This window comes from Morus notabilis, unplaced genomic scaffold (genome assembly GCF_000414095.1).
Source record: "Morus notabilis unplaced genomic scaffold, ASM41409v2 Scaffold21, whole genome shotgun sequence".
NCBI classification, from domain to species: Eukaryota; Viridiplantae; Streptophyta; class Magnoliopsida; order Rosales; family Moraceae; genus Morus; species Morus notabilis.
The window spans coordinates 238,571-250,124 of NW_010363416.1; the positions used below are offsets into that span (position 1 = coordinate 238,571).

General features: G+C 36.4%; 1 protein-coding gene and 1 long non-coding RNA gene across 2 annotated transcripts; both read left to right on the plus strand.

Moving 5' to 3' along the window:
• Window positions 1-7,094: 7,094 nt before the first annotated feature.
• On the plus strand, window positions 7,095-10,631 carry LOC112092727. Its single transcript, XR_002902723.1, has 3 exons — window positions 7,095-7,361; window positions 9,791-9,950; window positions 10,040-10,631. It is a non-coding gene; the product is annotated as an uncharacterized LOC112092727 (long non-coding RNA).
• LOC112092726 (pentatricopeptide repeat-containing protein At3g22470, mitochondrial-like) lies at window positions 7,381-9,050 on the plus strand. The gene has a single exon (XM_024169603.1). It carries the CDS (start codon window positions 7,526-7,528, stop codon window positions 8,984-8,986), a length of 1,461 nt encoding a protein of 486 aa, XP_024025371.1. The 5' UTR covers window positions 7,381-7,525; the 3' UTR covers window positions 8,987-9,050.
• Window positions 10,632-11,554: the final 923 nt, after the last annotated feature.

Consider the following 11,554-nt stretch of genomic DNA (forward strand, 5'->3'; position numbering starts at 1 on the left):
TAGAAATCTGGGTCAGAATTCGAATTTAAGAGAAATATGGGGGTCAAAAATAAAAATTTTGGCAGTTAGCATGCCCAACCTATCATTTAGTGCCACTTGGGCATGTTCCTCATCCTCACAAATCAGAAAACCCTCATTTTCCCTCTCTTCATTTTCTCTCATTTTCTCCACGCACGGCCGACCCACCTCCGGTGAGATTTCGTCGTCCGTTTTCGACACCTCCCGGCTTGTTGGAAAGATCTCGTCGAGCTGATTCCGGATTGGTGTCTTCCAGCCGCCAACTCCACCGGACGACGCTACACTCGCAGGCCAAAGTTTCAAAAAACACCCAAACTTCCGATCGTGATATCTTCGCCGTCCGGTGTCCGATTGAGGTGATTCCGGTCCCAATAGACTCAGAGCGAAGAGACAAAGAAAACCGTACCAGCAGCACGGCTTGATTCTAACTGGAGCACCCCCGGCCGTGGTGGTCGGATTTCCCGCCGCCGCCGCCCTCGTCCCTCCCTCCCCCGGCTGCCGTGAACGACACCGCCCAGCTCATTAGCTTCAGAGGGAGCCGACGAGTCATTATGGGCCACCAACCGTGGTCACCGCCGTTGGCTTGCCGGAAAATGAGCCACCGCCGCTGTGAGAAAAATGGGAGGATGGTTCCGGTGATCTAGTCGTTGGATCCTCGTGATCTTGGTGTCAAAATACTCAGAATCTCACGGGTAATGAAAGCCCTCAATCAATTTTGAAGATCCGTGGCTGAAAAACAAAGATTCAAGACTCAAAATTCAGCTGGAATTGAGGATCTCGATCCGTGTTGTTAGAGGCCGAATTTGGTAAAATTGACATCGCCATTGGATTCAGAATTATTGATTTAGGGGGGGTAGGACCCAAGTCCGCCGCGGGATTCTTCACCGGGAAGCTCCACCGCCGTACCGCCGCCGCCGGTGGCCGGATTCTGGCGAAGCTTCGTTTCTCAGCTTCTCGACTTCCGATTGACGATCCGTTTTGAGGTAGGGGTCCTATTACTTAACTTTTGTGGAATTTTATTTAATTTAATTTATTTTGTTAAATTTGAGAAGATTGAAATTGTATATCAAACTTATTTATTACTGTTATACGATATGACTTGAAACATAACCATTAGGGGGCCCGTCCTGTAATGTACAGCGTGGCCAAGAGATTTTGACATAATTTTGGAATCTGACACAAAAACATGGTTAGGAGAATTTAAACCGGACACGATAGTGAGATAGTGTGCTAACAGTAGGTGTGGCCGTTCACCATCCCAAAAGGTAAAAGAGGGGAGAGGTTATGACGCTCTCCGGGGTTGAGAATCCCCAAGGTTACTGTACAGTGGTTGCGTCTTGGTGAGGGCTCAGAACGACAATTCACCCTTGCCCGTGGTTCGAGAACTGATCTGGTAGGGACGCCGAGATAGAGCTCCTTGCTATCAGTGCCTCTGAATCACCGCGCCCTTCGGGGGTTTTTCGTCACGAGCGTACGGATTGGCTTATCTCACTGATACTGATCATCTGACTCATTATACATAAAACAAAAAAAACTACTAACCATGCAGGTTTAATTGGAAAACTAAATAAAATTAAAGGTGAGTAATAGTCCTCCTACTGAGCATTTCATGCTCACCCCTTTTCTCTTCCCATCCCCAGGTGGTTCAGACGAGGAGTAGAAGTCTCACAGTGTGCACGTGTTGGAGACCTATCCCTTCTTTTGGTCTTCTCCTTTTATGTAAGATTCTGACTGGGTTGTTTTCAACATGGATGTGACTGATGATGGTTGTATTATTTTAGTATTTTACTTGGTGCTACATTGTACTGTGGATTTCTGGTTTAATTTTCTTTGTCGAGTTGTGATTTTAATCATGAGTTTTTCGTTAAAAGTCCCATGAGCACTTGTCGTTTATATTTCGGGAGTTATATTTTATTTTTATTTTCGTTTATCTCTCATATTTTATTCTTATTGCGTAACCCCCACCTAGGGGTGTTACAGTGGGTGGTGTCGCGAAACGATACCGGAATCTCACTGGTGGTAGGTGGCCGTCGTGGAGAGAGAGAGAGTGAACGTGGGAAGGAGAGAGAGAGTGTACGTGGGAATGAGAGAGAATGAGAGAAAAATGAGAAAAAGAAAGAAAAAAAAAAGGAAAAAGAAAAAAGAGATTTTAGTTTTTTTTGATAAATTTGATAATTAGACTTTAAAGTTTAATTTGAAGAGAATATGGAAAGACATATTATTTAAATTTTTAAAAATTTGTTATCAACACTTAAAATTGTTTGAGGGACAGTTGTGTCAATTTTAAAACAATCTTTTTTAAAGGAGAATGGTTATTTACATAATAATTATAATTAAGAATCTTTCACTAATCTCAAATTAATTAACATTAATCACCAAATTTAATTAATTAATCACAATTAATTTAACAAGATATTACAATTATATTATTTAATTTTACGATTTTCTTGATTATTACAATAAATATACTTAAGGAGGAAAAAAAATGAGAACATTGATCTTAAGTTTGTTACGTACATACATATGGAGGGGATAGGGAAAGGGGCACATGAACCCATTCCCTATATATATAAGAGTCGTATGAGTTGTATATGCCATATATATCTTCATATATTCTTTATACTCATTTTCGGACAAAACACCATTTTCTGATCCATGGAAAGAAGCAACACCCCTAAGTAAGAGGGAGAAATATCAAAAAAAACTACGCCAATTAAGTGGACGTTTGGTTTATGGATTCATAATTATTATCAATTTATGTGTGTTTTTTATGAGAGAAAATATTATAGCGAGCCATAAATTATGATCTGAATCATGACACGAATCCTTACTCCAAACGCAGCATAAGCAACTATGGAGATGGAAATGTGAGGCTAACCTTCCTTGAAACCTTCCAAGAAAAATTAAAATGATCAATCTTTTTCCCAAATTCTATTGTTTCATTGATGAAAAACTGTTAACATTTTCATAACGATTCCACACCTCGGTTTTCTTCTCATCGTGAAGTTGAGTTTGACGATGCTTGGAAACGGGCATCATTGTTGCTTTATCCTGCCTTTCTTTCAGCACTCTGTTGAAAATGCTAGTGTAGTCTTGTTAATTTACTAATCCATCTTAAAAACTTAAGTTGTTAAGAGGTCGGTTAATAATAATTTTATACTTTAACACTCTTCCTCACGTGTGAGCTGGACAATGAACAATTATATAGGTAAATTAATTATAAAACCCAACATGTGAATATTTAAACCCGAGATATATTAAAGACTCAACACATGATGACAATTTAAATGGGAATAAAGAATGCAATTATGAGGGTTTAAACTCATGACATCCCGTTCTGATACCATGTTAGTTTACCAATCCATCCTATAAACTTAAACTGTTAGATGGTCGGTCAACAATAATTTTATACTTTAACAAGTTTTCACCTGATGCTGAGTTACTCTCATTCCAGTCGCTGAATCTCAGTACAGCCGAAATTTTTCCAAAAAAAAAAGAGAAAAAGGACCGGGCACTGTTCTAAGGAAAAGCATGTTTCAAGCTGGGCAAAACTTGTCCTACTTTCCTTTCAATAAAGAGGAAAATTCTTTTGTGTAATTTCATAACTGGGAATCCAAATGAGATGCAGACAAAACATATATGAAGAAAATAAACTTTAGAAAATCCAAACCCATAAAACAGACATAAAAAAACATAAGAATCAAATAATAATGATGAGATGTAATTACTGTCATGAGCCTTCAATTAAGAAAACAAAACGCAAATAATAAGTTAAGAAACTTACAGCCATTGGTCTTTAATCGAAGCTTTATTTGGTTAAATCTCCAAAGGAAGCAACTTTCCAACAAAATCCAACCAAATAATTTACCAGCTAAAGGCCAGAAGCACAATTAGATAGCTTTATTGACCAAAAGTCAACAATCATAAACATTATGCAAATTGAGCAGAAAATAAATAGAAAATGGGAAAATTAATAAAAATGAGAGCCCCTCAACCGTTGACTTTGAGTCACCGGTAACATTTGACTTCTCAAGTCTCTACCTTTATCTTGAACTTTAGTTTACCATATTTTGCATATTCAATAGCAACTGGGGAAAAAGAAAAACTTCACATATATTCCCTCTCTTTGATTCTTAATTTGTGCTTCTTTTTTTTGTTTTTTTTTTGGGTAGAGATTAACAGTATCACAATTCAACTAATTTCATATTGTGTATGTTAAAATCTTACGGTCTAAATCCAACTTCTCATTTTTGCAATCTCTACAACATTGAACAGTCTAAATCCAACTTCTTATTTCCAGCAGAACATTCTCCTTAGTTTTCGGTGTGCTAGGCTTAACTGTTATTCGTGGACATTCTTGTAATTGGGAAACGAGAGAAATGCACTTTAAAGTGTATGAGTCTAAATTTTTATTCTTTATTCTTAATTAATATTATTATTTTTTGTAAAGTAATTATATTAATTAAATAGATATTAATTAAAAATAAAGAGTAAAAATTTAAACTCAACAATTTTATTCTTGCTCCGCGAAGAATTTAAATTTGGTCGAGATGGTTGGAACCGATGTGGCCCATTTTCAAAAGCCCACTCGATGCCCTATTCCCTAATGTGTGGCCTACTTATGTGCCTTCCTCGAACCAACATGGTCTTCAACAATCCACAAGATACTAATATTCAAGAGCCAACTTTGGTCAAGTGTACTAATGTTGCGTTCAAAATTAAAGAAGCTGAGGCCAAGGTATTCAATTTAAGTTATGGCTACAAAATCGGGCTTCTATATCCACCACGTGGAGTCGGATGCATTGATAGTTGTTCATACTTTGAAGAATGTGTTGATTATTATAGTGAGTTTGGATTACATATGTCCGATGTATCTAGTTTATTGTTTTTTTTTTTTTTTTTATTTATGAGAAAGCTGTTGAAGTTATTCATAATTTGGCTTCTTATCATCTTATGCTCTCTTATCAGAAATGAGTTGAGGGAATTGCTGAGTCTATTATTTTGAAATATCGGAATGAAAAGGATGCTTTCATTTAATGATAACATATACTCGTATTCTTTAAATAATAATTGTTGTGTGAGAAAATGTGAAGGACACGTGGAAGAACGATAATATGACACATAGCCTTAACTATTCCCTGCAAAGCAACAACCCTCGACGTTTGGGGCTCCCTCCGATTCCGTTATAAAGAACCCAAGTGAAAAGTCCAATTTAGGGCGTCGATTCCTTCTGGCGTCGACAAATCGTACCGTCGACCTTAGGTCATAGAAATCCCTCGACTATGGAACCAACAGCCAAGAAGGACAGTTGGGTTAAGCAATACTAGCGACGAGGGGAATGCTCTTTGAAGAAAAGTCTGACGTGGCAAATTGCGTACAAAAGTGGGGGATGACTGCAAGGCAGGCATTTATTGCGAACTCTTAAACCGCCCCACAGGAGACAGAAAATGGTTACAGGAATGCACAGAGCCGTAATAGAAGATTAATTGGCTGAGTGAACAGTACTCCAAGTAATTAGTGGGCTACGTCTGGGCCTAAAAAGGGAGAGCACTTGAGTGCTTTCGCCTACGAAGGAAATCAACCCAACGAAGGAAGCTCCCAATATAAAAAGGGCAAGACCCCATACAGGAAAGGAGTTAGAACCCGAGAGAAAAAAGGAACGAGAAAGAGCAATTGATGTAAATTGTAATCCCTTCAAAAGAAATATGCAACCACAGTGGATGCAGCTCTAATTTTATAGAGTGAACCACTATAAAATCTCTTGTGTTCCTTATTTGTGCACATCTTTCATTAACGCACAATACACCACTCCCACAAATTCTTACATACATTCAACACTAAGGCCGGTAATCCAACGGGAAACCCAAAAGTAACCCGGCATATTTTTGTTGACGAGAATTCACCGTCAACAATAATAATAATAATAATTTGTTCAATAAGTGATTTACTATCGATAACAAAACTTAAGACATTAGAAAATTCTAAAATTAATAATCTGGTGGGATCTTGGACAGAAAAAATAATGCAGCAAGTTTGATTTTCATCGATAACTTTCTTTTTTTTATTTCCTTTCAATTTTTAAATTTTTTACGATTTATTTTATGTTATTTTAGTTATTTTAATAGTTAAAAATGTGAAATAGATAAAATCTTATTAAGAATATTTCAAAATCGAGTAAGAAGAATAAAAAACCTTATTTTATTTAGTTTTTATTCTTCACATTCAAAATTACGTCCTTGATTATTTTAGTTTGACACTGCTTCACACCTAAAAAGAAGGGAATGCCCAGCACCAAAGTCAGTAAATGGGCAATTATTTATATGATTGAAAATTAATAAATTAAACATTCATAGATAAATCAATAATCAATTACTTAATAGTTCTTGAAAATAAAAAATCAATCAATAATTTAACAAAATCAATTGGAAAAAAAACATATATTTTAAAAAATGACTTCCTTTATAGTGGAACTCTTTAAATACTTCTACGGTAGAAGTGTTGTAGAATTGTTGTTTTTAGCCATTAAATTAAAATTTTAACAGTCAAAATTGTATAAAAAATAATTTTACGTGATACGTGATAAATTTTTAATATTAATATGTGCCGATCTAACTTTAAAAATTTAACCGAACGCTTAAAAACAACGATGCTATCAGTAGAAGCATTTTGGGGTTCCACAGAATAATTTGCGTTTAAAAATTGAATAAAATTAACACGCCTTTACTTATATATGCTTTAAGAACGGTCATTCTTTTTTTTTTTTTTTTTTTTTTTTTTTTAAAAACTTTTTAGCCATTAAATTAAAATTTTAACAGTCAAAATTGTATAAAAAATAATTTTACGTGATACGTGATAAATTTTTAATATTAATATGTGCCGATCTAACTTTAAAAATTTAACCGAACGCTTAAAAACAACGATGCTATCAGTAGAAGCATTTTGGGGTTCCACAGAATAATTTGCGTTTAAAAATTGAATAAAATTAACACGCCTTTACTTATATATGCTTTAAGAACGGTCATTCTTTTTTTTTTTTTTTTTTTTTTTTTTTTAAATACCGCTAAAATAACGCTAAAGCAGCAGCAGCAGCTAGGACAACATTTGGCAGCTCCTTTTCTCACTGTCGTTCTTACAGCGAACATTTTCCAGTATAGAGAATCAAAAATCCCCTTTTGAGCTCGCCGTCGGTCATTCCCATTGATTTCCCCGGCGCGGCGGTGTCCATACTTCCCCAATCTTCATCCTCAACACACAGACTATTAGGCTCAAAACCCGAGAACACCAACTTTCGGTTCCGAAATCGCAGACCATGAAAACCCAAATGCTGACCACGAGAACTCCCGGTATTCCTTACGTCTTTTCTCTCTTTCAGATTTTCACTTACCAATTTCGTTCTTATACTTCTAGTATTAGTACCGATTGTATTACCCATCTGGAGAAATTGGTCCAATTGCGGTGTAAATCTAGAAATCTAACTGTAAACGAAGCTTTGGGTTTTTTCAATTCCATGATTCAATTGCGACCCATGCCCTCTATTTGGTCCTTCAATCAATTGCTTGGTGCGCTTTCTAGGATGAATCAGTATTCCACTGTCGTCTGTATGTATAAAGAGATGATGGGTTGTCATGATTTTCGACCCGATGTTGTTACTCTGAGCGTTGTTATCAAATGCTTCTGTTGTTTCAGAAATGTGAAATTTGGTTTCTCGGTTTTAGCAACTATGATTAAAACCGGCATTGAGCCGGATGCTTGTACTCTGAGTACTCTGCTCCACGGGCTTTGTTCGGAAGGCTCGATGGTCGCGGCAATGGAGTTGTTTGAGGAAATTGTAAAGAAGGAACATACATTGGATGAAATCACTTACGCGATCGTCATTAATGGGTTTTGCAAGGTTGGAGAAACTAGGAAGGCGCTTGAGGTGCTTAAGCGAATGTGTGATGATGAGAGGATTAAACCTAATGTAGGTTGTTTCAATCCAATTATTGATAGTCTTTGTAAGGAAAGGAGAATAAATGAGGCAGTAGACGTGTTTGAAGATATGATCAACCGTGGTGTTCAGCCAGATGTTATTTCTTATAATTGTTTAGTCCATGGATTGTGCAATTTGGATCGTTGGGAAGACGTGAAGAAATTCCTGATCAAGATGTTGGATTTTGGAATTTCACCTGATGTGTGTACCTATAATGTTCTGATTGATTCTCTATGCAAGAAAGACAAACCTCTGGCAGCACTTTCACTATTTGGATCTATGACTAGAAAAGGCATAGGGCCTACTATTGTCACGTTCAATTCACTGATTTTTGCTTTATGCAAATCCGGTCAATGGAAAAAAGTGACACAACTCATAGAAAACATGGTCCTTTACGGAATTGCTCCTAATGTTGTTACATTCAATACTTTGTTGGACACTCGTTGCAAGGAAGGGAGCACTACGGAGGCAATATTTCTTGTCGAAGCAATGCTTGATCAAGGTGTATTGCCTAGTCCCATCACCTACAACACTTTACTCTGTGGATTATGCCATACGCGTAAATTGGAAGAAGCTAAGAGATTGTTTGATGGCATGGCGAGTCAGAACATTTTTCCTCATATTAGAACTTTGAACATAATTTTAAATGCTTTGTCCAATGAAGGGATGATGGAGAAAGCACAAGCATTATTTGAAGCAGTGATTAATCATGGAGAAGAGCTTAATACAATAACATACAACACCTTGATTAAGGGATACTGTCACCGAGGTGAAATAGATAAAGCGAAATACGTATTTGATCGGATGGCAGTAGAGGGTGCTATTCCTGATACCATTTCCTATAACACCTTGGTTAGTGGTAATGTAAAGGTTGAAAGAATAGATGTTGCTCTCAAACTTCTCAAGGACATGATCCGAAATGGATTGGTGCCTGATCGTGTAACACAAAACATTTTGAAAAGCATCCATGCTTATAAGCTTGAAGCATCCATACAATAACTATTTGTGAGATGAGATCGTGGCATGTCATAATGCTATTAGTTACCTGATATGCTAATTAGGACAAGACAGGTTTTTATGTAATGCTTGGTTAATATTTATGTTGTCAAAAATTAGTCTACAACTTGATTTCATCCCATAGTACAGTAATTATTTTAGTTGAACTGTAGGAGCTTTATAGATTACAGTCCTATATGGCCTTTCCTGGTGTTGGGCTGTTTTGCTCATGGTAATTGTTTTCTTAGCAAATTTGTTTTGTTTATATATATACATTCATAACAAAAAAAATTTAGCCTTTCTTCTTGCTGCTTGTTTTTTTTTTTTTTTGGCCATTAATTTTCAGTGTGATAACACGCCGCCGGAGGATATTTGGCTTACTTTTTTTATTGTTACGCAATGATGAGTTCTTAATGAAAGTGAAAGTATTACTCAGTTTAAGGGAGTTGAGGTCCCTCTCAAGCTTTATTATTGAAAGAATTCTCAATGAGGTAAGATCACGAACTGATCACAGTAATCCAGCAGTTACTTTTCAAGGCATGTATAAAAGATTACGGATTGTAAACTTAAATATTACTAGACTGTGGTTGCTGTCACACTTATTTTTGTTTATATTCATGTATGCTAAACACCTGTGGGAATTCCTGACTTGATACCAAGGACGTGATTTTAAACTGGTTTGGTTGGAAATTCCACCACCGTTCTTGAAATTCAATTTCTCCTGAATGAAAGGGGCTTGTTTGGAAATACCTGGATGTTTTGGATTTGAAAGATATTGAAATATTTGCTAATCACTCTCTCTAACAGGTTTAAGTTTCTAAACGAGTCACCACCTCACTAACTCCGGTTTGGGGGCGTGACTGTAACTATTGGATTTAACCAATGTAGTGTCTTGGAACCATAATGTGTTTTTGCCGCTGCATTCCTTGGAAAAACTTAGGACACTATATCTTCTTTGCTGGCAAAGGTTTGATTGCGGAGTGCTTTTTTTTTTCCAGTGTTTTTGTTTTTGTACATTATATGTTATATGACTAATTTTTGTTCATTGTTGTATAGGTTGGATATCGGATTATGCTTATTCTTCTATTCTGATGACTTAACCATGATGATATAGCCCAACTCTTTCCTGGTGATTCCTTGGACTCAGCACGATTTTAATGCAAACCGGCTCATGGCCTTTTCAAGAGCATCACTAGAGCTACCACTACCATGTCCATAGAAAGGCAACTCAAAGGTGGCTTTGTGGCTGCCAGCAGATTCACCATGCAATGGAGAATCAGAAGCTCTCGTCGAGCCACCATCTTCCCGTCTCAATTTTTGCTCTTGGTTTGATCTGGAAGCTTCTGAAATCCTTTGAGTAGCATGTTTAGCCAGCCCTATGCCATTGCGTCTTGCACGACCAGGATGTTGATTGTGCAGGGTTACAAAAGAGTCGTCAGATATCCATGCCTGCTTGTACTTTGCTCATGTTTTGGCCTTGCTGTATCTCAATATTCTTTAAGCTGCCCTTTCTGAGTGAAAGAAGATGCGAGGAATCGAGTTGTTGAGTTATTCGAAAGGATATAGGGTTCATCTCAAGGGTTTATGAGATATTTTTTTTGTCCGAAGTCTCCAAACTCTTGGCAGATTTGAGCTTTGCTGCAGTGATACGGACCAAACATAACAGTCAAAAAATTTCCATAAATTTTGCAATTGGTAATTTTACGTTATGCCCCTGCTTTCCAGAAAAGGAAAAAAAAAAAAATCTTAGCCAAGGAAGAACTATTTCCAAGTTTCTGGCTGTGTCCGTGCACAAAAGCCGCATATAATTTAGCGGCAAATTTGATCAAACAATGGCCCTCCATTTTTAAAACTTTTTTTTATGGAATGGTCCTCCAATTTCATAAATATTTGTTTTTTCTTTTGGAGGTAGATAACATAGAATTATAGGTACTCTTAGAGCTATTCTCAAAAAAAAAAAAAGTGCTCTTAGTGCTCATATATTTTTCAGGTTGGATTTTAAACTCAACACACGCATGAAACACGTGCACCAAAATTTTTTTTTTGAACTTTTTTGGTTTTTTTTACTTTTTGGTTTTTTTTTTTTATATCTATATGTACTTGTCTAGTATGAGACAATTAAGATCTTTCGGTTCGCGTGCGTTAGAGCAGCTCAAATAATGAAGAGTATGGTCTGATCTGAATTTAGGCCTGATCTGCTAGGTTCGAGAACGGCGCTATGCGAGGGCGCTTTTATGCCCTGCTGCTCTGCTGCGGCTGACCACTGGATTATGCAAAAGAATCGAAACCGGGAGGTCTCGACCGAAGTGGTTTTTTTGGAAAAAAAAATTAACTGTAGAAAAAAATTTAAAAGACAAACCATTATACACAACATTGAGTCACGTATATGAGATTCTTTTTGGCAGTTTTACATTCTATTTTATGGGTATTTATGTTTTTTACACGTTTAATATATTTTCAGAAACTATTTAAGGATATTTTTATTTTTCACTCTACTTTTCATCTATCAAAATGAAATTAAAAATAGAATTCTAAGGTTTTAAAAATAGAAGGATAAATTATTTTAAAAAT